The sequence below is a fragment of the Chanos chanos genome, chromosome 2 (genome assembly GCF_902362185.1).
Source record: "Chanos chanos chromosome 2, fChaCha1.1, whole genome shotgun sequence".
Taxonomy (NCBI): domain Eukaryota; kingdom Metazoa; phylum Chordata; class Actinopteri; order Gonorynchiformes; family Chanidae; genus Chanos; species Chanos chanos.
In genome coordinates this window covers 22,165,648-22,190,782 of record NC_044496.1, presented here as the reverse complement: position 1 = coordinate 22,190,782, position 25,135 = coordinate 22,165,648, and the positions used below count along the sequence as shown (strand labels likewise).

The 25,135-nt window shown below is 41.5% G+C and overlaps 1 protein-coding gene across 1 annotated transcript in view; it reads left to right on the top strand.

Moving 5' to 3' along the window:
• Positions 1 to 25,135, top strand: part of bean1 (brain expressed, associated with NEDD4, 1) — a 31,611-nt gene extending 6,476 nt beyond the window's left edge. The window contains exons 4-6 of the mRNA XM_030765174.1: positions 13,691 to 13,891; positions 16,237 to 16,378; positions 24,757 to 25,135. Coding sequence (XP_030621034.1) covers positions 13,691 to 13,891; positions 16,237 to 16,378; positions 24,757 to 25,135 — 722 coding nt within the window. The remainder of the gene's footprint in view (positions 1 to 13,690; positions 13,892 to 16,236; positions 16,379 to 24,756) is intronic.

Genomic DNA, 25,135 nt, shown 5'->3' with positions numbered 1-25,135 from the left:
TCCTGTGGTTTTACATATCTACATATTTCAGTTGATCTGTCACCGTCCCTCTTAGGGAGCTTAATTTCCGTTGGAATGCTGAGTGGTGCTGATGGTCATAGACTGTGCGGGGCATACAGAAGCCCTGTAGGGGTGTCTCCTTAACCAGATTAAGCTCTGAGGCCATTGCCCTATCCTGTGGGCTCAGTGTGCCAACCGTGACAGCAAGAGAGGGATCAAAGGCAGCAAATCCTTTGGAAATGGGCCTTGCTATTGCTTCTCCTGACCCACTAAAGCCCTGGAGGTTTGGATAATAAAGGCTCCCGCTCTTAATTCTCCTAGCTCAGCTTGTTTGGGATGTGCAGAAGCCAAAGCAACTACGTTGATCCTCTTTACTCTCTTCTAATCTGGGTTAAATGACATGGGAAATAGTATCTCTAAAACGGCACACTTCCATGTGGAGAAATTAGGAGATATGGTGGGGAACAACCATCATCTTTCTTTTTTCCTAAAAATGTGTGTGTGTGTGTGTGTGTGTATATATATATTGCAATTTGATACAAACATGCATACACACACACACACACACACACATATATATATATATATATATATATGTATGACATTGCATAATTCTCTTACTTTCAGAAGAAATAACAGTTTGAATTTTAAACTTTCCATTGAAACTGGGAACTCCAGCCAGCAGTCTAAAATTTTGTAAAATTTTGACATTAGTCTAACTTTATTCTAAGTTTATTTTAACATATCCTTTTTTGAGAGCTTAAATTCTATTATAATGTGTATTGTGTTAGGTGCACTTTAGTTGCCTCTTATGTTCTAAGGTCTTCTGAGGTCTGCACCAAGTCTATAGAGCACAGAGATTTTCATAAACGCTCTCTCACTGTCTCAGCTGCTCTCATCTTTTTAAATCTGGCTAAATGCCTCCATGATAGATAAGCAAAATGAGGCTAATCATGCTAGAGGATGAGTAAATGACACATGAAAGCATACCACCCCTTTGAAGTGTGTGCAGTTTTGTCGGGTAACCACGTTTTTTTCCCTCCGTTTCTATTGTTGCACAAGATTAATTGTGTGATAAATAAACTCTTTTAATTTTCCTAGTTTTTGTCCTCTGCGGTATTAAATTTCTTATTTACAGCAATAAACTTCGTTTGATATTTTGTGTGCATGTAGCTCTAAGGGTTAAATCATTCGGGGACTGATATGTAGGATAAACAGGACAGTGCAGGGAAAAGGACAGCCTCCTTTGTTCATTAGTTCCTCTGTAATCTGTTAATATGTTTATTAAGTCGTCCCTTAATGCATCTGACGGAAAGTCACTTCTAGTTTTGCCACTTGGGGACTGTCATTCTTATTCAAAGAAATGCAGTGATGTTTATTCAGTGAGCCATAGTAAAAAATGTAAACAAATAAAAATATGCTTGAGGCTAAACAGTACGCAAGATAATGTCCCTCACAAAAAAACTAGGTCACAGAAGAAAAAAAAATCGCACACAATGTATTATGTCACCTCCAAGGTAGCTGTGCTAAATATTGCCATGCAGGAACACAAGAACAACAGTGAATCAAGCCAGTGCTGTGTCAAATATATAGCACTGTTTTCAGTGGTTAAGTTGCCATGGCAAGGATGACAGCCTCAGAATCATTTGGCTGGCAATTGAAGCAGGAAATGGCTTATTTCAGCCTCACTCCTGATTGGCCCTTTACAGAAATGGAAAGTGTCCCTTTGTTGAACCTTTGAGAGAAGTGAAGGTAACACCTCCACCTTAGCAGGAAAACATTTGTCACGGTTAATTTTCTGCTTTCCCCTACACTGCCTCTAAGAGAGGTCACTCACCTTATTGTCCACAGTATCACCACCTAGTACAGGCACATCAGCACAGGATCTGCTGCAGAAATTCTCTACAAAAAACTCATGGTTGTAAAAGTCGTGGAGTTTGTTTTAGACTGAGAGAGTCTCTTGTGAAAGCTCATACACATAATGACAAAAAACAATAGCTTTACAGTATCTACTTGAACTGGAGAAATAAAGAGATCTTTGCATGGTTTTGACTAGCCTTGAGGAATAACTGAATATTACTGATTTTGTGCTCATAAATCTATTTTGGAACTCTGCAATATAATCAGAGTGTAGTGCCGCAGTGTAAAAATAATCATGTAGGATAATAAACTAGAAACGAAACAGGATGGCTGTCACACTGCTGTGTTGTCTGGATAAATAATGAGCACTGATTTGTGAATGTGGAACGACACGGGCATAATGATAATATGTGTCTTCCCCTCTGGGTTTTATTATTAGGTGAGCCAGAATGAGGGAAAGGCTTAAGCCTCTCTGTGACCCAGATATTCTCCATCTCTCTGACCCACATCCAATTCACACTATGCTCTGCTCTGTCTCATCACATGCCTGCTCCCTACACTGCTATGATGAGTTAATGTGTTATTGTAACTCCACACCAAAACAGCTCTTAGCCTGGAGGGCAACATATTAACGCACTGTGACTGATGGTTGGTTGACAGAACATGAGGTCACCTGAGTGTTTTTTGCAGTGTGAGACATTCCGTATTGTGTGTAAATGTATGACTGTGTGTTTTAATTTTTCAGTGAGTAGAATGGTATTGTCCTATTGGTGTGTGCGCACTGTGTGGGTGTTTGCGTGATATCGTCAGTCTGTGTTGTGTAAGCAAGTGTGTGGGCATGTGTATATGCGTGATTGTGGATGAGTGTGGGCAGGGTGCTCGCTACCCTGCAGTCTTGTCGTTCCTTGCACTCTTGGTCAGCAGCTGTTGTCCAGCCAGAGTCAGATGGCGTGGGGTACGGCCTGACCTTGAGCTGCAGAATCAGCCGCACACTAAATTGATTTGGGAGGGTTTGTGTGTGGCGAACCAGCTGACAACCAGACTGCCCAGCATCAGGCCCGTCACTGCCATAGCAGGGACAGGCACTGACATAAGAACCCCAGAGGCCTCCTTAAACCTAGTCTGCGGATAGGAACAAACGTCACTGCCAGCGTCAGATCCATTATCTTCCATCCTCCATCATACAGTCAGCACACAGCAACTGACACAGACGAGTGATGACACATTCACATGAAAAGACTGAGAGGAAGTTCACTAATTCATCAAGTCAGTACTGTTAGGTTCAACTCATCCAAACTAATGCTGTCTGTTTGAACCATTTTTTGTGGAGGTATCTTAGAGGTATGTTAGATTAAATTAGACTGAGCCAAACTGTACTAATCTGAATCATTATGTGTACATGTCTTTGTTTTAGACTGAATATGAACATGTGACAGTGTAAGTCAAATGGAATATTACTTGAGTTAAATTCAAACATACTGGAAATTCTGTTAGAGATGTATTTGACAGGTAGCGATTCAGAGGTTAAGTGTAAGCTGTACTGTAAATGCAGGGGTGTCTTTGACACAGTCATTGCAGCACGTGTCAGTGTCCAGTTCTCTTCCTCATCCAGGTAGTGATGACTACTACATATCACCATTAAATTACCCATCAGCTTTCATCTTACCCATCAGGGCTGGGAGCCTTGGTGTCATGTTAGCCCGACACGTCTCCACTCGCTCGGCTGCTCATTTGACATGACTGCTTAATGCCTTCCACAGCACTGGACTCTGGATCAGAGCTGACGTTTGCTCAATACCTCAGGAAGCACCGCTGCTTGTTGGCCGCCATTAAACGAGCCCTCTGGCTTCCTGCAGAGCACAGAGTGACAGCACAACACTGCCTCTCCCCATAATCCACAACAGCAACATCTCCTAAAGGACAGCTTCCCCCCAGACAGGAGAAGAATTCACACAGAGAGAGTCAACAGAGCTTTAAGAAATTACCTCTATAATCTTCTTATTTAGAACGTATAAAGTTGAAATGTTTAGGGACGTCTTTCAATTTTTTGATATGTAGAGTGTCATTTCTATTTACCATAGTCTAAAACAGTTACAATTTAGAATGTTGAAAGAGTTAGGAATCAGTTTTTCATGAAAAGTTTTTCATAAAAAATGCCAGATGAATTAGTGTTCTTTGTTCCAGTAAACACACACAATATTGTTTTTGTCATAAATTGCACAATGCTCAGAACTGTGAGGATCGTAACAACAGCTGGTTCAGTTTGGAAGGAATGGCTGAAGTTATGGATGTGTTGTAACAGTGATTACAGACTTTTAGAATCTATTGTGCTCTGCAGATGAAAGAGAACAAAAAGGGAGACGTATCTTCGAGGTCAGGATTGATTCATGCTCACTGAAGCAGTCTTAGCCATGCATTACCAGAATGGATTGTGTGGTCAAAACGCTACTTGGGACAAAACTGTTGATCATCCGGCATTGTCATGGCAGGCCATTTCCTCTGTGTCTCTACTCATTAGGGCATCGCTGGCTGCCTCCCACGACATCGGAAAACATTAGGTCACAGAGGAGAAGACGAATGTCACCCTGCGTACAGCCGCTCTCCTCTCTTCTCTCTCCTCCTACTCCTTTCTCCTGTTTTCCCCTCTCTTCTCCTCTATGCTTTTCACAGATGAATACACAGGAGCTTGAGTGTTAATTCCCCTTGCATTTGTGCTAATGCTATGGTCTCATGAAGCAAATGGCTTTTGATTGAGTGCATTTTAACCACATTTATTGAACCCTCTTATGATGAATGCTTTAATCATCATGAAAGTCTGCTTTTCTTTCTTTATCTCTCTCTCCCTCTCTCTCTCTCTCTCTCTCTGTCTTCTCTTGCATATTCCAAGGTCTGTTGAGTTCTTTGTAAATGAGTAAGATACAGTGAAAAATGCATCTTGACTCATCATAGCTCCCTCCACCCACAGAGCCTCATCTTTTGGGACTGCCAGTGATGAAAACAAATTAAAAGTTGTGTCAACAATTAACGGCCATGACAACTAGCATATCATTGGGAGCGTTTGCTGGGGGCAGGTTTTCAATGGGGGTATGAGACTTACATTAAATTGTGTTAGTAATCGTTAGTAATAGTGATAGTAAGGTTTGCACCCCTTTTCCATGCTGCAGACCCTGTACACAAAGTGGATAAGACTCATAGTATTGGATTATGGTGACAGAATTCTATTTGAACTGATCAAATCTCTTTTTTTTTCAACAGGAGATTTGTTCATTTTTCCATGTACATAATGGTTTATTATAATGTGTAATGGTTGCTTAAAGTGAACTGAAATGCCATTCATAAACCATTGCGTTTTAAGAATATTTTAGATGCTGAGTGTGCCATTTTTTTCATAGAATCAAATTAAAAGAGAAATTCTCTGTGGTCGCTAGGGAGGTAAGCTGCCTTAACTGTGTTCTCTTCCTGTCTGATAAAGACTAATATAAAGAGGCATCTGCGGTTACTCAGAACTCTGAACATCCAGAGCACTCGCCAGAGTAGGACAGATCAGCATTGACAAAGACAGAGAGAGAGGGAGAGAGAGAGAGAGAGAGAGAGAGAGAGAGAGATGAGGTAATAGCCTCAAAGCTTCTGTAATGCACTGTCTCCTAGCAGACACAGAGCTAAGCTGTTGATGCATAAACCAGGCAGTCGGGCAGCCTCATACCCTCTGCTACTGATGGCAAAGGCACTAGGATAGAACAGGATGGCAGAGAAAGGCTTAGAAATGCAGGCTGAATCAACCGAGAAGCCCAGAGATCTCAGTGGTGTCTCTTTCTAATCTAAAAAAAAAAAGAATGAAAACTGCAGTATATTCTCCTGATAAAGCATGTGTATGTACTAAGTGCAAGTGTCTTGAAACGGCTTCTTGCGACAAAAACTGACTGTTTTGTTCTTGTCCTGTATTCTCTATTTTTAGTATCTAAAATATGGACATAATCTACACTTAACAAAGCATGTAAGGACATAAACATGTATTTTGAGATCCCCACTTCATCACACCAACATACATAGATCATTTGAGCACACTTATAGGACATTGTATACTGACATTCTCTCCTGGTGCATTGTGACTCAAATTTCCTACGTACTTCGTACTAACATTTAAAAACACAGGTTCTCCAAACTTTCCGTACCTGTCATAAACATTAACTCTCACAATCAGGGCCTCAGTGACTCACTGTGACCTCCTGCAGTGACTTAAACTGTCTTACATAAACCAGTGCCATGGTTTTATGCTTTACTAGTTTAAGTATTAATAGGCTTTAAAACAAAAGTTTTCAGAGAATGAAAAGCATTGTTAGATGAAGTGCTTCTGTCATGATACGTAGGACATCATTGTCAAATAGTCTCCATCAGCCTTCTTACATCTCCTTCTTTCACACTGTATATTTGTGTCAGTTGTGGGATTCCTCTGGCTGGTCAGGTTTTATAATAAGGATAAAATGAGTTTACACTCACTTTGAACTATATGATATATCTTTGTTGTGCCTTTTGGTTGTTCATGGTGCATGGTGTTGGGTAAAAGTTTGTATGCATTTTAACAGTGAAGCTCAGCTTAGCAGGATGACGGCAGTCCACTAAAGGAAGTTGCGTACCTATGACCGTTTAACTTACAACTAATACAACTAACTTAACATACGACTGTTTACTTTGCAGTAATAAGTTTCCTGGAAGTTAACATGGCATCCACATGTTATGCTCTCAGCCAACATGTGTGAATGTAACTACACATTCAGTTCTGTATGAAGTGGGATCAAGCAAACATTCATATTCCTCTAAATAGGCATGGCCGCAATTATGCAGATGCCACTTTGAAATACTGAATTTGATTGAAACTTGTCAAAGATGGGTTTGAACTAGCTGAGGGACTCTTCAGTGTATGCTTAACAGCATGAATGTCATTTTTTGCGTAATGTAAATTGTCTCAGTAGTCTGTCATTTGGTTATTCCTAACATGCTTGATGATCAAAGCTGATGTAAGCCATTGCTTTCTTCTTCAGAAATGTCATCTGCTGCTGTCTTTTGACATCATATCCTCATCCTGTCTCTGCAGGGCTGGCTGGGCATGACTTGCCTGTTTGAGTTTATATGTTATGACTCGCAATATATTCACTGCATGTACCAGCCGACCTGCAAGTAGAGTAGTGCATTACTCCCAATCCAAATGCATCCAAGTGACTAGGGCTGAACGATTAATCGATTTCAAGTCGAAACTGCGATTTGAAACAATGTGATTAACAAATCACAAAGGCTGCGATTTAGGATATACCTTATGGTGCGTGTCTGACCTACGGTTCCTCAGAATGCTGCAGAGAGTTCCATCGAATTGAATGGGCCATCCAAACATCCGATATTTCTTGATAATGACATCTGAAAATATTAATGACCACTGCCATTGGCAATGGGTTTTGTGCTTCTGATTCACATCTTTATATCATTCCACAAGTAGTCTGTTCACTTACAGAAATAAACAGCCTATCTGCAACAAGTTGACGAGTCTGCAGGTAGCCTAACATGTTGCTGTGCAACACTAACAACTTAAAAGTTCTGTTTGCCAGAGGGACTATTTTTCTTCAGCAGAAGCCGAAACGGCAATAAAATCATTAAAATGAACCATTGCGTGAAGTTTCTTTTATCATTTTTGCAAGTAACCGTACAGTAAGCAGGGTCTTGTTCGTCCTGTCAGAACTCATTTTTCGATAATGACTGGTGGACTATGCATTATCCCTTACATGTTCGATTGTTCTACGTTCTATGTAATAAATACATGTTGGAAGCAATTCCATATCTTTATCATCTTTGCATTAGAATATAGAGCAGTTAATATTTTGATGGTATCTCATGGTAATGCTCCATCACATGTTTTAAATCTATTACAGAGTGAATATTGAACTGAAGCTTGACTTTAAAAAAATCGCAAATCAAATCGAAATCACAATATTTGTCAGAAATATCGCAATTAGATATTTTCCCCAGATCGTTCAGCCCTAAGTGACTGACACTTTGTTAGGTAAGGTAATTTAAAGTTACACAGACATTTTCTGAATAGTTTTATGCAGATTTTAATGCATCCTGCTTCTAGATGTCTTAGGATAGCAATGCTATGAAATGATTAAAATGATATTTAATCTAAGATGTGGCAGAGACTTTACTACTGGAAAATCAAAAATGGTTTGTAGTTTTCACCACAGGAGTAGAGATACCAAAGGGGGAATAGTTATACTTTAGGTTTAAAAACAACAGCTTTATTTAGAACTATCTACCTGTCAAAAGAAGACATAGTGAAGGGATAAAACTTGTATTTGTGACTAGGTGTATTATCCATTAGCAGTATTTGGACAGAACAAAACAGCTGTTCCATTTCCTTCTTCCCCTTCTTTTACCTCCATAATTTCCTTCCAAATGTATGTATTTTTTTCTTTTCTTATTGTTGTTTGTCCATGTCGTCTCCCGGGTTCGAGGTGTAGCTCCCTAGACAGGGCATCTGACCTTTACATCGTTGTGACCTTTTCCACCAGTCCTCCATCAGCACAGGAGAGAGGAGAAATCCGGGAGATCCACATAGCTCTGACTAATGCCGCACTAACACAACAAAACCCCACAAACATCACTGCTGACGTGTCAAAAGTGAATAGAAGCTCAGGCTTGCTTTATCACTAGGATAGAAAGACAGATGGAATCATAGTCCTGTGTATGTCCTGCATGACTGGAAGCATTGTAGTTCTGGTTGGCATAGAGATCTGTGTGGGTGTTTGAGAGTCTGTATCTGCTGAGGAGGAACTGACATACAATAGCATTTTAAAGCAAAAAGAGAAAACTTTGATAAGAAGGCAAGTGATAGCAATAGCAAGGCAAATTGTCAAAGACAGGACTTATAAGGCAGATTATATAAAGGCAGTTTATAATGCCGTTGTTTTGGCTGGACCCACTCCCCAGCCATAATCATATTAGACTAATACAGTGCAGGAAAGAGCAGACAGGGCAAATTGGCTTGCTGTGAAATATGAACACATTGAGAACCATGTTCTTAATGGTGAAGGTAGGGAATGGTTTATGGGGTTTTAGAAAATCAATGGCACACAAACATGGCACCTTGCCAGTGGGAAAGAGGGAGGGAGAGAAAAGAAGAAAGAATAGTCCATAGCCTCATTGTTTTTAAATTTATATATAAAAAAAAACAAGCATTTTGCTATTTTTGAGCTTCAGTGTCAGTGATACAGTAAAGAGGCAAATGTGAAAGAGACAGAGAGAATGAAGGAAGAGGAGAGCGTTAGACAGAGGGAGAATGAAGGGAGGGCGTAATGGAGAGAAATATCAGGAGAGAGGGAGAGAGAGCACGGGGATGGGAGAGAGAGAAAAGAGTACGGTGGTGATATAATAAAAAAAAGTACATTGCGTAGCCGAAATCCTTTTTACAAGGTTCCGTTTTTCTTTTGGTCTCCGTGTCCTGGTAAGGACACGTGGGCCTTGGGGTAGGATGGTAGAAGGACAGCTTATCAAGACACAGGCCTGACATCATCAGAGTGCACTGGTTTGGCCCAAACCCTAATGATCTTCCACCCACACAGTATGCCTCATAAGACACATGCACATTACACAACATATTCTTATCGTTGGACACTGCAGCAGACACTCGGTGAGGGGAAAGGCCAGCTGGAGCATGCCTGGAGGTTGCCATGGTTCATTAGGTAAAACCTTATGCCCTGGAGACAAGCCCATGTGGTGGACTGAATCGGGTGACCTCTCTGATAACCTCAAATCTGACTGCTTAGATGTCAGGGGGGCTGTATCAGGTATCAAACTAAACAGATGGCAGAAATTAAAATAGAAAACAAGTTTCTCCATTCAATAAGAATTTGAATATGACATTTCAGCATTGGAAATTGTAATGACTGAATGAACTGCTTACTGAACACTATGAACGGCACACCCACTCACTGAGTTTCGATCTCATTGCATGATCTAATATATATCCCTGCCACTGCAGTTTGATAGGCATCTGGCTGATGCTAGGGTGCTGTTGCCAGCTACTCCCATGACAAATAAAGATGGGGTTTGCAGAATGATATGAATAGGAAACAGGCCGCAGGACTTAGCATTTCTCTCACGAGCTTCCATGGCTGAGCCAAACAACGATGTATTTTAGCAACAGTTTGTTCTAATGTATCTCCAAACGCATGTTTTTATCAAAACAGGTCTGCACACTTAGAGCATCTGTTTATTGTCCTCTTTATACACTTGCTAAAGTATGAGAAATACAGGAGTGTCCCCACTACAGGAAACTGCCAAAAAAGGAAACACCATCAAATGTGTTAATAAGGCATTCAGCCAAATTTAGCCATTAGAATACTTCTAATGCAGCGTTGTGTACAAACTAATAGTGTCAGAAATTCTGTTAAGTGAATGCAACACCATTTTCAGTAAGAAAGTACATCATTTTGGTGTTTAATTAGTGGTGGCTATTCCAGAATCTCCCAGACTATTTAAGTGGTATGAGGTCTGGTGACTGTAATGGCTGTTGAATTTTTTTTTTTTTTTGTCATCATGCATAGAAATGCTTCACCATATAATGAAGGTGTGTCACTGAGAATGGTTTTGCATTTATTGGTGTCCGTCTTTTCCTCTAAGGAAAATGCAGTCCACACCACAACAGAGCAGCCAGAACCCTTCACCAAGGGAAACAAGCACTCAGACCTGAAGATTTCTTTTGGCATGTACAGAATATGAGCTCGTTCACTTGTTGAGAACAGGGTGAAGGATGACTCATCTGCCCATATGACTACAGACCACTGCCTGTGTTCTTTGTGTCACTTCACTCACAAACATACATTTTTAGGTGTCAGGAGGTATTTATGCCTCAGAGTCCAACTGTGGTATCGCCTTCTGTGGACTATACTTAAGTAAACTGCTCTCTTAGACCAAATATTGATAGTTGCAGTACATTGTTTCAAAGTTAATTTTCTCTTTTGCCTCACAACTTGAACTGGTTCACAGAGTCAGCTGTTAGTAGGTGTGCCACATTTCACTGAGAACTTATTTTGCTATTCACAATATATACGATTTATTTTAACAATTTACTGTACAGTACAATCATGCTTGCATTATTATGTATTATGTATCCCTACAAGAAATTGCTGCTCATAATATTAGGGTATTTAAATACAAGTAATAGAAGAACTGAAAGACTCCTGTTTGCAGCAGGGCACTGCAGTTTCCTTCATAAATGAAATGGAAGGTAAGACTCAAGTCCGATGTAGGCTACGATTTGACGATAAATCACTCGTCATGACAAAACTGTTCACGTTTTGAATTTTGCTTGTAATATTTGCCTTGCATTTGGCGTTCAGACGCGGAATCGCGGTGTTTGAAAAATATTTGAGGCTTGGTGATAACGTGGATCAACAGTTTCCATCAGTCTTCTGAACTCCTGGTTCTCAGCTGTTTTAGTATTTTAGTGTACCAGATCTTAGCTTAGCTAAAAGGTTACTTTATCCGTCACCTCTTTCCAGTGTTTGCTTGAGTGAGCACATGAGGGGTTCTGACATTGCTTCAGTGCGAAGCGTTTGTTCGAGTCTTGCTGCCTCTGACTGTGTGGATGAAACGGTGGCCGAGGACGATGACTCGGATGTGATGCACGCTTCGTTAGACTCTCCGCATGTGCTGTTGGGAGTGCTTTCGTTTTAAGTGGCTAGAAAGATTGGTTGCATTCTCAGCGGTAGTACGAACGGTATCTTTGCAAAACATGCAAATTACAGAGGATTGATTCCAGTCGAATCTGGCGAATCCAACAACTTAAATATTGTTGAAGTGGCTTCTTTTTGAAACCAGTTTTTCAGCCATTCAACCACTTTTCAGTCATGCTGCGCTCTGTTTATGGTTGTCTGCGCGTAGGGGAGGAAAAAAGATAGGTAAAGTTAATGTCCAGCAAGTAACATTATTTTAATGGCACCATCTACAATGTGCAGGGCGGGCCGAATAGTGTTCTTTGGATCCATCCTAAGGATTGCAAGGGTTCCCGTTTAAGTTTCGCAGCTGTGTGCGAGAGCTGTCGGTGTCTTATTATTACACAATACACAGCAGCTCTGTCTCACGGTATTTTCGATAACTCTATACATAGTGAGAAAGTATATGTCTGTGTGTATCATGAATGGTATTAAAACCCGCCCACGGTTACTATTTGCTCAAAAGTGTTTTAGAAATTAAGATAATACTAATATATACATTAATCAAATATTCTTTCTTTCTTTCTTTCTATCCTGTCTGCTGCCCCCCTCTCTTACCATAAAATGGACTGTGCCTCAGTGATATGAAGTGCATAGGTTTGTGGTGTGAAATAAATTCTTCTCATTATTTTCTTAAATTTTCCACTTAAAGTAACCAAGCCAATCAAGGAACCAGATTCACAGACTGTAAGGAATCCACATACAGTAATCATTAGGCTGCACTATGTTGGATGTGATCTCTATACCATACTGTCCAAGTGATGAATTTTGTCTCAAGGGTGAACACTTGGCAGGTATATCCTCTTATTACGGACACAGTCTCCACATAATTATTACAGTCAGTGCTGACACTTTCCGTTTATCACTATATTCACATTACACCATTCTCAAACAAGGTTCAAACCCTGTTATTGTTTTCAGTGCATATGAATCCTGAGTGGTCATGCTTTTCAAATGACTTTTCGCTGTGACGCCCTTAAAAAAAACTTTGGTCCTTGTGCAAAGTACCTGGTGAGATCATTTGTTGGCCAGTAATAGCAATGAAAAAATCAAACAGCATTCTGAATGACATTGACATTAACAGCAATTATGATCGGCCTGAATATTTAATTGCTTCCATAATGGCAAAAGTTCCTAAGCACACTAGGAATGAACAGAGACAAATGTGATTAGCATTTAAGCTCCGTTCGCCTCATAAATAAATTGATTAGATTTCCGTCTTGTGTTTATCTCTTCTAAAAAGGCTTTAGACGCCGAGCCGCCGGTGTGTTAACATACAGACCTCTATTATCTCTGTCACCAGTAGGCCTTATTGAATTTGTCTGTATCTCTGCAGTGTGTGTGTGTGTGTGTGTGTGTGTGTGTGTGTGTGTGCATGTGTGTGTGTGTCCGCATGTGTGTGTGTGTGTGTGTGTGTGTGTGTGTGTGTGTGCGTGCGTGCGCGCTTATTTTGGTTTTTCTCCGGTTCTAACGGAAAGGATGAAGGAGTACTGAGAGGAGCTAATAGCTGAAGCTGGGCTTCTGCCTCCTGATCTGACATGAAAGTCTTCTGCCCCAAGTTTTTAAAAATTCAAACGGGTCAGGATAAAATATTAAACACTGCAGACTTGAGAATCTAGTCCACTGAGGGATGAAAGTCTGGGGAGCATTCCTGATCTGCGGTCCTCATAAAGGTATGTGTGTCTGAGTGTGTGTGAGAGAGAGGGGGTGTGTGTGTGTGTCTAAAGACAGAAACGTGAGACCCTGGCCACAGCTGGTGCCTATGCCGTCCCATTGCGGTGTCACTCTACAATGAATGGTTATCAGTCAGGATTTGTCCCCTACCAACATAAACATTAAAATGTCCTTTTATTAATCCGTTTGTGTGTAAGTGTACGTGTATGTGTATGCGTAAAAAAATCAACTGATCGTACTTGTCCTGTTTTCCTCTTCACATCTCAATTTTGTCCCAACTTCCATCCCATGTCATTCTGATAACCCTCTTTTGTACTTTCCTTCTTTCATTTCAACCTCTCTACTATCCCTACTATCCTCATCCTACCCTCTCATCACATCTCCTGCCCGTGCAGTGAGCTCGAACCAGAGCAGCCCAGCCCATGAGTACCCAGACTGCAGAGATGGGGGCAGTGAGGCCAGCCTGCTGGTATCCCCACTGGTGGTGGCTGGCATTGTCATCGGCCTGGTGCTCTTTCTCTCCTGCGTCACCATTATAGTGGGCAGCTTACGCAAGGACAGCCGTCTGCGTAACCCTAACCTGCGTGCCAGCTATGGTGAGTGTTGGGGTCCATGTGCTTCCAATGTAGTGGGACCAAGTCAAGCTGAAGAATCATTTTTACATTTTTGCACATTGCAATAAACTAAAATATTTGTCACATGAATCTCTCATTGCATAAATAGTACATGGGTAAAACTCACACATTGTCTGTTAAACAGGAACTGGACTGTGATTTTTTCATAGCTGTTAATATTGTTAATTACCAGGGACAATACTAAGAACTATAGACATTTTCTTGAAATGTATTTATTTATTTTGTGAATGACTTAAAAGAATATCGTCTTTCATCGCTGGATTAGGTCTTTGCTGAAATATAAGTCTTCAAACGTTAATGCATAAGCATCGGAATAAATGTAATTCCATGTAAAAGGCCTATGACTGGGACCCTGAGTGGTGCATAGAAGAAGAAGAAGAAGAAGTACTTTATTTGTCACGCTCAGAGCAGTGAGCAGTGAAGTGCAGCATCTGCATTTAACCCAACACCAGTGAGCACGCACACATTAGAGCAATGAGCACACACACACTATGAGCTAGGAGCAGTGGGCAGCCGCCAGCACCCGGGAATCCAGGTGCCTTGGTCAACGTCACTGACAGGAGTACTAATCCTAGCATGCACGTCTTTGTGGTGGGAGGAAACCAGAGTACCCGAGGAAACCCACGCAAATACGGAGAGAACACGCAAACTCCACACAGAAAGGACCTGGGACAACCAGGGCCCACTTGCTGTGACGCAAAAGTGCTACCCACCGAGCCACTAGGAAGCCCCTAGGAAAGGCGTGGCTCTCAGACAGTGTGGAGGTGTATCATCTATCTGTGACTCAGGGTTCACGCTTGCCGGCTGTGGCTAGGAGTGCAGGAAAAAGGGTCCTTTTCCTCTTTATGGTCCATCAGTAGTCACAAATATGTAAATATGCATACCATCACACAAGTATCCCCTCCTTTAAGCAGGGTACATCGCATGGTGATGCTAAGTAGCTCATACTTCAAAAGCCTCATTGGCTGTCGTTCCACATATCAAAGGAGATGTATGATAGCTTGCCCTCACCTACAATGAGGTGACTGCTGTCTGATGGAGACTCATAAAATCATGGTTAATCAGGCATTCTGACTAGGAGAAATAAAGCCCACGATATTTACATGACTACAGTGTCTCTGTCTTGCCCTGGTTCTCTCTCTCCCCCTCTGCTGGTCATTTTTGTTGTACTTCCTGGTATCTTTTGCATCCCCTCATTAGTTTAATCATTTAAGCGCCTGAGTTTGTTAATCTAGTCCTGTTCTCTGTTTTTGTATAAATACCCCTAGTTTTCCCTGGTTTAGTAGTGTGGAACTGAATTGTCAACGTGTTGTGTATACTTGAAGTCTGAATCCTGAACCTGTAAGTTCTAAGAAGTCCTTTGTTAAGCTTAATAAACTGAGGATAAACTGAGGATGCATGTATCTAGAATCTCCTTCAGCCTGTGACAGTCCCCCTTCAGACTCTTGGAGTCTGAAAAGCATTTGATTTGCCCCCACATCATTCCCTTAGTGTATTATGAGCTTCAAGGGCATTTTTCAAGGTTGGATTTCTTTAATCTCAGATACGGAGTTTATAGAGGCAAAAACAGTCTGAACACAGTGGAGCAGAGATTGACAGAGGCTTCCACACAAAGTGGGTCCACCCAAAGTGGTTCCTGACACGAAGCTGCCACTGCTGAGTCCTCCAGAGGACGCAGACCTTTGTCTGTGAGGATAGAGAGCACTCAGAGCTGAAAGGCCAGCCTTTGTGCCTTTCCTTCACAGCACTTTGTCCAAAGCCCTGATATGCAGGCACTCGCTCTCACTCTGTTAAACATTGATTACATCACTGGGACTGGACAAGACTGAGAGCAAAAGCTAGAGCTCTTTGGTTTGATAACGGAAACTGTCAGCTTACAGAAAGAGCAGAATACCCCGCTCCAGGGGAAACGGAAGGAAAAAAAAGAATCTGGTGACAAACAGTTTGACCACCCAACCTCAGCTCCAAAATTCTTCTGATTACCTCCTGTAGACAAATCATTTAAATAAAGATGTGTTTTCCACGATTAAGTAGTTTAGTCCACTGTTGTCCCAACATAAGGACATTGTAACTTTGTAACACTTACAGTCAAGAATAAAGTCTGTGATTCTGTGGGGAAAAAATAAATGAATTAAAATAAAAAGTCACTATAAAACTATCAAGTAAGTAATTTTAACAAGCTAAGTGTTGAGAAGAGCTACTCGTCAAAATTTCCTTACCATGCAGTGAACCATAATTGCATTAAGTGATTTGGTAAATATCCTGTCAGTTGTCCAAAAGGCCATTTTTGTTCTATTTCTCCTCAGCTCCTGATGGCTTCTCGTACGGGGGCTCTATTGGAGAGCTGAGATCCACGTGTATTGAGGAATTTCCTCCAGTGTTTGACTTTGACTCCTACATGGAGACAGTGTCTCAAGTCAACATGATGTATCCTGATTCTCCACCTCGGTGAGTCCACATCCTCTCCGTGTACCGTGCCTGCCAGCCATCACACATCAGGTGCTATGCTTAACACCTACTATCACAGGATAATAGGTGTTAGGCATCACAGGACTATGATAAGATTACACTTTTACTCGGCCAATCTACAGTGGTCACACCTGAGATTAATAAGGTCTTGATGCTTGTTTTTTTAGATTCCTTTAAGTGGATACATGGATGGATACATTTACATTTAGATTCATATTTACATTTACATTTATTTGTTTGACAAATGCTTTATTCCATAGTGACTTAAATAATAAATTGTAAATTTGAGGTTTTTGCTGACTGTTGTAAAGCATGAGGCAGCAGAACAGTAGGGAACATACAACCGGAGGCCATATTTATTTCAGGATTATATGATAGAGTTAAAGAGTGGACAGGAAGAATCAATTTTCTGTATGTGTATGTGTTCATGTTTCTCCAGTTTGTAGTGTGTGTGTCTGTATGTGTTTGTGTGTGTGTGTTTGTTTCTGTCTGTCTGTGAGAGAGAATTGCCTGTTTGTGATAATGAAGCAGTTCCCCTGTGAAGTAGGATGTCATGTGTGAGAACAGAGAGGGAAGAGGGGAATAGGTGTGAACTTTGTGATCTGTAATGAGCTCATATTGTCAGCTGTGACAGTGAAACCACACATTCACTTCAACTGCTTTGCTGTGCAGATGTCACACCCTTCAGACTCAAGCCCAGCATAGAAACATATATAACCATACTTAAAGGCTCTGTGCTGCAGATGTCAAACCATAAAAGTCTTGTGTATAAACTTCCCTCAGTGTCTGAACTATATTTCACTCTTTTCCCACTCAGTATACTTCAAGCTGGCTGCCACTCACATATGCCTTATCAGCTACAAACAGTTGTGAGGATTGTGCTTGAAAATGTCTTTTAAAATAGCCAGGAGGAGTCACTCCAGAATACTTTTGAGAGAGAGAGAGAGAGAGAGAGTGTTTGTGTGTGTGTGTGTGTGTGTTTGTCAGAAAGAGGGGTGCTGTGACAGTAGCATCTTCTTCTTTGTCTGTGTTTACTTTCTCCTCTCTGATTCAGAGTGACAGGAGCTTGAGTTCTGCCTTGGGGTTTGCTATGTGGGGATCAGTAAAGATGTCCCTGGCATTGTCTTATATTCCTCTTCTCTTCCACTCAGTGGTGGGTCAGGTCCTGTGCTTCCCCTGCCTTATAAGGCTAAAGCAGATCCAAGCTTGCTTTGTCAGACTGTTCATTAGCGCATTTCGCCTTGTCTCATCTCATTACAGAGGGGTTATGCCTCACACTTTGAAATCTCTACTCACTCCCCTAACAAGCCTTGGTTTGCTGATAAATGCCATGGCTTTGCCTTGTGTGTTTGATCTAAATGGCAGCTCATCTAATTGGCACCTTCAATAATTCAGCCAGAATCCTCCCTTGCCATTTCGCCTGCCTGTCCTCATAGAGAAACATACCACATGACTCTCGGCAAGGGGAGGTCTTCACAGAATGTTAGAACAAACTGGTAAAGGTTGCAGACCTGCATTGCTTGTCACAGGTAATTAAATCTCTTCGTTCAGTGCTTCTTTGTTATTGTTTTGTCTTTTGTTTTTCGTTGCTTTTTCTTTGTGGGACTCAAAATCATTTTAAATGTAGTATTTGGCAACTGGTCTCAACCATTTCTAATGTGTGACACTCACCTGAATGATGCCAGAACCAATCAGGAGCTCTAGCATGTTCAGCATGGCACTTTATGTGAATTTCATCTTTTGGGACCAGTAGAGGGGTAGGGCTGTAAAATCTCATACTGACTGAGTCAGAACGATAAGGAAATAAACTCTCCTTTGATTTACAGTTATGTTAGAAGTGCTATGGCTTCCCAGTCAAACTCTGAATTCTGTCTCTGTGAGTCTACTGCTTAGGCAATTCAGCTGGCTTGCTTAGTCACTGTGTTTGCATTTATCCTCCTCTTAATTTGTCATATTGCTGTATGATTGCTTTTTAATTGAATTATATGACGTAAACTCTGTGTGTGTGTGTGTGTGTGTGTTTAATAGCAGGAGGTTTGAAGGGTCATGGTTCCGTTCTGCCCGCCCGCCCTTCATGGCTTGTTTCACAGAGTGCCAGAGTTATTTACATTTATATGACAGTTCCATTAAGGGAGCAGAGCCTCTCTCACCGCACTGTGAAAAGCCTTTTGAAGAGGGTGAAATTATCTCTCCTTCAGAGCAGAAGCCACCTGAAATAGCCATCCCTGTCCTGTTAAATAGCAAATTATGGAAATAGGGAAAATATGGAATATTACTGACCCTATCCGGCCTATAAAGCTGCACTGAATTGTGTGTGATTCTCTTTGGTCAGAGAAGCATGCATTAAGTTTGCAGAGAGATAGCAAACCTCATTCATACCCCATATCCCCCTCATTTTTCTTCCTCCCTGTTCCTCTGCACATAAATCTACAGGGTGTCGCCATACACAGATGGAGTATACAGCTGAGGGAGGAGCCTCCCAACATTCATCATCTCAAGTCAGTAGAACAAATACCAGACAACTCTGCAGCAGCTCAAAGAGAAAAACAATTTACCATCTCCATCATAAAGAGCCTCCTAATGAAATCTGGTCTGAGTATGAATGGGGCTGTGTGTATGATATTATTATAATGGGGCTGTAGGTTTGTCTGTTGGGTTTTGCAGGTGAGAAGGTCATGTGACTGGTGTAAATATATGTAGCCAAGGGTCTGTATGACTACTGGGCGGCACTGGAAAGGGTGGGTTGGAGAATGGGGGTGGAGGTGGGGGGGTCTTACATTTGCCCAGCTATTGGAGCTGAACACAGCTCTCCATCACTGTCTGCTCCTCTCTGCAGCAACATCCATCTGAGCCAGAGTGTAGAGAGAACAGAATCACTCCTCATATCAGCAGAGACAGGCCTCCAGTCACATCCTAATTCACATTTATCACCACAGCTACAGTACTGCAATGCTGAGGAACCTCCTCAGACTGCCACAGACTCTCAACTGTCCCACCACACAGCTCCCACAACAAATTCACTCAGGCTGAGAGAACCTGATGACACTGCAGAGAAAAAGAGAGAGAGAGAGCGTGAGAGAGAGAGTGTGTGTGTGTGTTCACTGGCAAATGTCCAGTCTGCTGTGGAGACAGAGGGCTACCAAGGCATTTCTGCATCTTGTGATCAGAAGATCTGCATGTTTTGGTCAGAGGCCAACTTTATGGTATATACACTGACACACTTACCTGCATAAACACACATGAAATGCTTTGATGGCTCCAGGAATCTAGAAAGCTGTGCCACCAGCAGTGCACCCCCATTTCTGTAGTGTGTGTGTGTGCGCGCACGTGTGTGTGTGGTAACAGTGAGAGGGTGAGCTAAGGGAGCGGGATTGGCATGTGATGCATGCCAGAGCTGCCATGGCCACAGATGGTACAGGGCAACTCAGAGCTTAGAGCACATATATGAGCTGCTCACCTGTGGAGCCTGTGAACAATCACTTCCGCAGAGAGAGAGCAAGAGAGAGGGAGGGAGGGAGGGAGGACTGGACACATCCCAAATACACGTACAACACACATACAGATATGAATATAAGTATAAATATTTATGCACACATTCATACATAACAAGTGTATCCATAAACAGGGTTGACTGTTAGAAACATCACCCAGACTCCTTGGGCATGCAGAGAACATGTAAATACACCAGTCAGTCTCTAAGACAAGAAATGACTATGATACTTTGATACTGACTATGATACACACAGTATATATTTACCTTAGTGTCAGAGAGCCCTAGTAGGTTGGGTAACCATATGGTCCATCTCTAGAGATCCTATGTCTTCCTCAACAGACTGCAACTGCAGTAATTAAGCACAGCTCATCCAATTCTACTTTACATAGACAGCAATGTTTGTATGCTGTATTACTGCAAAACTTGGAGGACACCTAGCTGAGATGCTGGTCTATAGTTAGGAAACAAACATTTAATCCAAGAACAGGCTTTTCAAGGAACACTTACACATAGGTACATAAGGTTGTGCAGTGCCTTGAATCTTTGTCTAAAATAGTCCGGCAATGCTTTAGGTGGAATAGGAAGTCCAAAGGACAATAGATGGGTTCCCTTGAGGCATAAGGAACAGCAGGAGCTGTTTTAGTACAATTGACAGGACAGTTGAATAAAATGTCAACTGTCCACAGACACATCATGAACAATGAAAACACTTCCAAGAGATATTACAACAGATTCCGATAGTCTGCAGAGAATTTTCCTTAGAAAATAGAAAAGGGGCTGAAAAGTGGGCTTTGTTGAGAGCAGAATAGGATCACCTCTCAAATGAACAGGGCAAGACACTGTAGAAACATTTTATACTGTTTTATAAGTTATTCATTTTCATCCATCAGATGACCAACATGTATGTCTGTATGTCCTAAATGAACACGTCCTTACTTACCTGTTGATAAGATTCTGTCTGAATTGGCACTTCATAGATGAAAGTAACTGAAAATGTTTCTGGAAAGCAGACCCTGCTTGGTTTAACTGTGCTGCATGTGTTTGTGGGAATTCTCAAGGGAAATGGGAAATGTTCCTGTTTGCATAAGGGGGCAGAGACTCTTAAGAGAAGTGAGAGTTTGAAGAAAAGATAAGTGTGGTATCAAAATTACATCTGTATACATTGACAACACCCATGCTTTTGTTTGGGAAGTGGATTGATTAGCAAGACTGATCTTGTCTGTGTTTCAGTGTTGGCCTCTGCTGTTAATTAATTGTTTTTTAGCACAAACAACACCTCTCCTGGGTGCAACAGGGGACTTCTTGCTCTCTCAAGGGGGTGAATGCAAAGTGCAAAACACCCACAGCTTGAACTGGGGGGGTTTCACAGCTTTATATAACACTCAAAAATAGCTCTGAGATTTTCCATGATCCTTGCCAACTATACATCCACTTTTAGGATGCAATACCTGTATTTTGATTTTTTTTTAACTACTCTTGAGAAAAAATGACACTTAGACACCTGCTAGTGGAAATTCCTACCCTGTGGTTCTAATCTGTGTGGTCATCATTTATTTATGAGAGATAGTTAAGGAAACAACCTGCTAAGTGGAACCAGGGCAATGTGAGACATCTAATTATTCATTCTGATTGCTGCTGACAAAAAATTCCTGGTGTTTTCTTAGTTGCAAATTGAAAATGATGAAAACTAATGAATCAGAACCATCTGTGCACGTGTGTGTGTGTGTGTGTGTGTGTGTGTGTGTGTGTGTGTGTGTGTGTGTGCATGTGTGTGTGTGCATGTGTGACTATGTAACCGTTAATGAAAATTATGGTGAAGACCTAGTACAGTGAAATGTACTTGCTCTGTAACGTAAGACATACTTGTCAGGAGTACAGAGGCCTGTTTTATATGCATATTCGTTCCTCTTTTTGCATTCAACCAAAAGGCAGTTTTATCAGGAAGAATAACATTGAAAAAAAAAAATGTTTATATTAACAAGCAGAATTCAGGCACCCAAGCAATGCTGAATTCAAGCACTCAAGCAGGAAATTGCACTGCATCCCAAGACTGGAGTTCTGAGTTTGGATCTCAGTGTCACCGCCCGCTGGGGAGGATGTTTGTAAAAACACAGGTGGCAGTGCCATTGCAGTTTACTGACTCTTAATGTCAGTAGGGTGACCACAGAGTTACAGTGGAGTTCATGGAAAATAGCGTTGGTCTTCACAGGCTATCCATTCCTGCGGAGACGATTGCACACTCGCAGAAGAAAACAAGTGGTGGTTGACCTCACATATATTGGAGGATACACGTTGTCCACATCCTCCTGGATTGGTGCAGAGATTTTGCACTGGTGGGAACTTAAGATATTGCAGAGAACTGGACATGCTTAATTAAGAGAAAACAGGGTAAAATAGATAGATAGATAGATAGATAGATAGATAGATAGATAGATAGATAGATAGATAGATAGATAGATAGACTGAATGATTGATTGATTGATTGATTGATTGATTGATTGCTTGCTTGATTGCTTGATTGAAAGAGGCACTGCAAGGCTGAAACCACCGACCATGAGCAGTTGTGGGTTTGATACTGGGTGCTGAGGTGTTGCAGGCTGATACTTCGCTACATACACTTCATGCAGTATGTATTTTTTTTGGAGATGTAGACATATCTCGTTTCCATAAGCTGTACAGTTCATGTACATTACAATTCAGTTGGACAATGGACTTTTTTTGCAGCCAAGTTATTCAGACTTCAGAGGTTTACTCTCATAAGAATAAACATTTGGCTTTGTTCAGGTTTAAAAAAAAACACAGATTGACTGAGGAGGCATTGATTCCTATTTATGGCAGGATGTTCGTGTAAGCACCGGCCATAATGTCGCCAGATTGAATAGATTTTGAGGTCATTTGCCCATTTTGTGCCTCAGATCAAGTTAGTGATGAAATTTATGGAGTAGCACCTAACAGATGGTGACACCATAAAACTGAAAAATGACCCTGAAGGCTCTTGTAAAGTTCACACGAGGACACAGAGGGTCCCTTAAGAGGGTACAGAGGATCTCTTCACAATTTTAATTCAAGCAACATTTCCCATGATTCTCAGCTACAGGAGTCACATAAGGTTTTGAAAGCCACAAGCACGGTTATAAGGATAATTACATGATACCGTGATATAGCGTGATATAGAGTGATGCAGAGAAAGAGAAAGAGATGTGTGTATGTTGTATTATCATTCAGTTTAGCATATGGCGTATTAGTAAACACTGTGTTGTCACCATTTCAGTGAGATAGTGTGTGATGGAAACACAGTGATTCTGTCCTTGGGAACTGTAATCTAACAGACCGCTGCATCTGCATCTGCTGTCATTCACACCTCCTCTAGGACAACATGCCTCCTTCCCTGCCATGGAACTCTATCCAAATATGACTTTTTTGGATAGAATATAACTCTTTTGCATATTTTTGACAAATATACATTTTTCAGGCACTCATTACAGGCGAGTGTCTGGAGCTTCTCAAGCTCACAGTCTAATTTATTAAAGAATACTATGGTATACTGGGTCATCTGCGGGAATAAAGGGCTACAAAAAATCAATGAAGAACTTCACTGATAAAAACCACGAGAAAGACAAAATATTCTATTATCAATGAAACATATGCTGTTTCCTTTATTCTTATTAGCTGAGCTGTTTCATTAGTCTCCTACCTTGGTTTACTGTCTTGGTGTATAGCATTATAAATACACACACACACACGCACACACACACACAGCTTGCTCTGTCTGTAATAATGATCTCTGTCAGCAGGGTTCTCTGTGCCCTCTCCCCTCTGTGCCTCCCCTCATGTCGCCTTGGGGCGACAGAATGAAGTAATCCTGTAGCCCCCAATTTCCTGCAATGTTTCCGTCTTACACACTCCCTGTGACAGGCTAATACTGTGAACCATTCTACAGATTTAATTATCCCAATCTTATTCTCTCCCTGGCCTGCATTGCCCCTGGGGTCACTGCTGGGTGGCTCCTGGGTTGTGCAGAGCATTCAGCTTATGACCCTCGTAAATGTACCTCAAAGATACACATACACACAGACACACACACACAGACACACGTACATACACATTAGACGGCAAACAGTTCATCACTTGCTCTCTCTCTCTCTCTCTCTCTCTGTCTCACTAAACTCTTTCACTCTTTGCATCTCATACTCAGCTCTGTCATGTTTTCCTCTCTTTTTCTCATGTTCTCATACAACATTAAACGTGACACCCCTGTTTTAAACTCTCAGGTACAGTAGGGCTTTTTTTCATCCTAAAATTTGAATTTTCAGATGAGGCATGCGGAGCTCAAACACACACACACACACACATGCTTCACTAAGATGCGTCTCTTGGTCAGATACACTACAAGTGCTGTTCTGTTCATGAAGTTAATCCGTTACAACGGAAAGTTACACTTGGAAAATCACAAAAGCCCTGAGCTCTTAATGACATATGTCTCACATCTGTTTTACATTATGGTCATTGATTGAAGATATAATGAGCATTTAAGCAGTACTAATACACTGAAGGAAATTACTGCTGTTGAGTGTGGCCACTTATCTATGTTTGGTGTCCAGTTTCTGTCCTCTGCCATCCACTGGTAGAGCCATGCTTACCTCACACAGTACTACACATTTTATCAGTCTGGTTTAATTCAAACCATACTTTCATATTTTTTTTAATATGATTATTATGACCTGTTTTGAAGTTAGCAACATCTTTCCTAATCTTCAGCTTGTTACTACTTCAGACACTCAGTTACCTGAGCCTTTAAAATGTTATGAAATTCTGTATGCAGCTCCTTCAGAGCACTATGGTAATCTGTATGTTCTTGTTTCAGTTATGATGAATGTGTAGGACCTGGTGCAACACAGATATACGTCCCGACGGACGACCCCCCGCCATACTCCCTCACAGACCCCTGCCATACAGACGACCAGCCAGGCCCACACACCTGTCTGGAGATGGAGGAAATGCCAACCGGTGCTTCCTGGGTGTCAGCAAGCGGCATGTCCCAACATTCTGTAAGACTGCAGGACTTGAGGCAGCAGTCTGTAGCCTCCATCTCTCTCTCCACACTGCCCTTAGAAGAGGCGCCACCTTATGAGGCAGTGGTGAGCGAACAGAACCAGCCCATCCCTCTGATGCCCATGGACCTGCTCAAGCACACTACTGAAGAAGGCAGCCCACAACACCCTGTCCCACACCAGATCCTATAA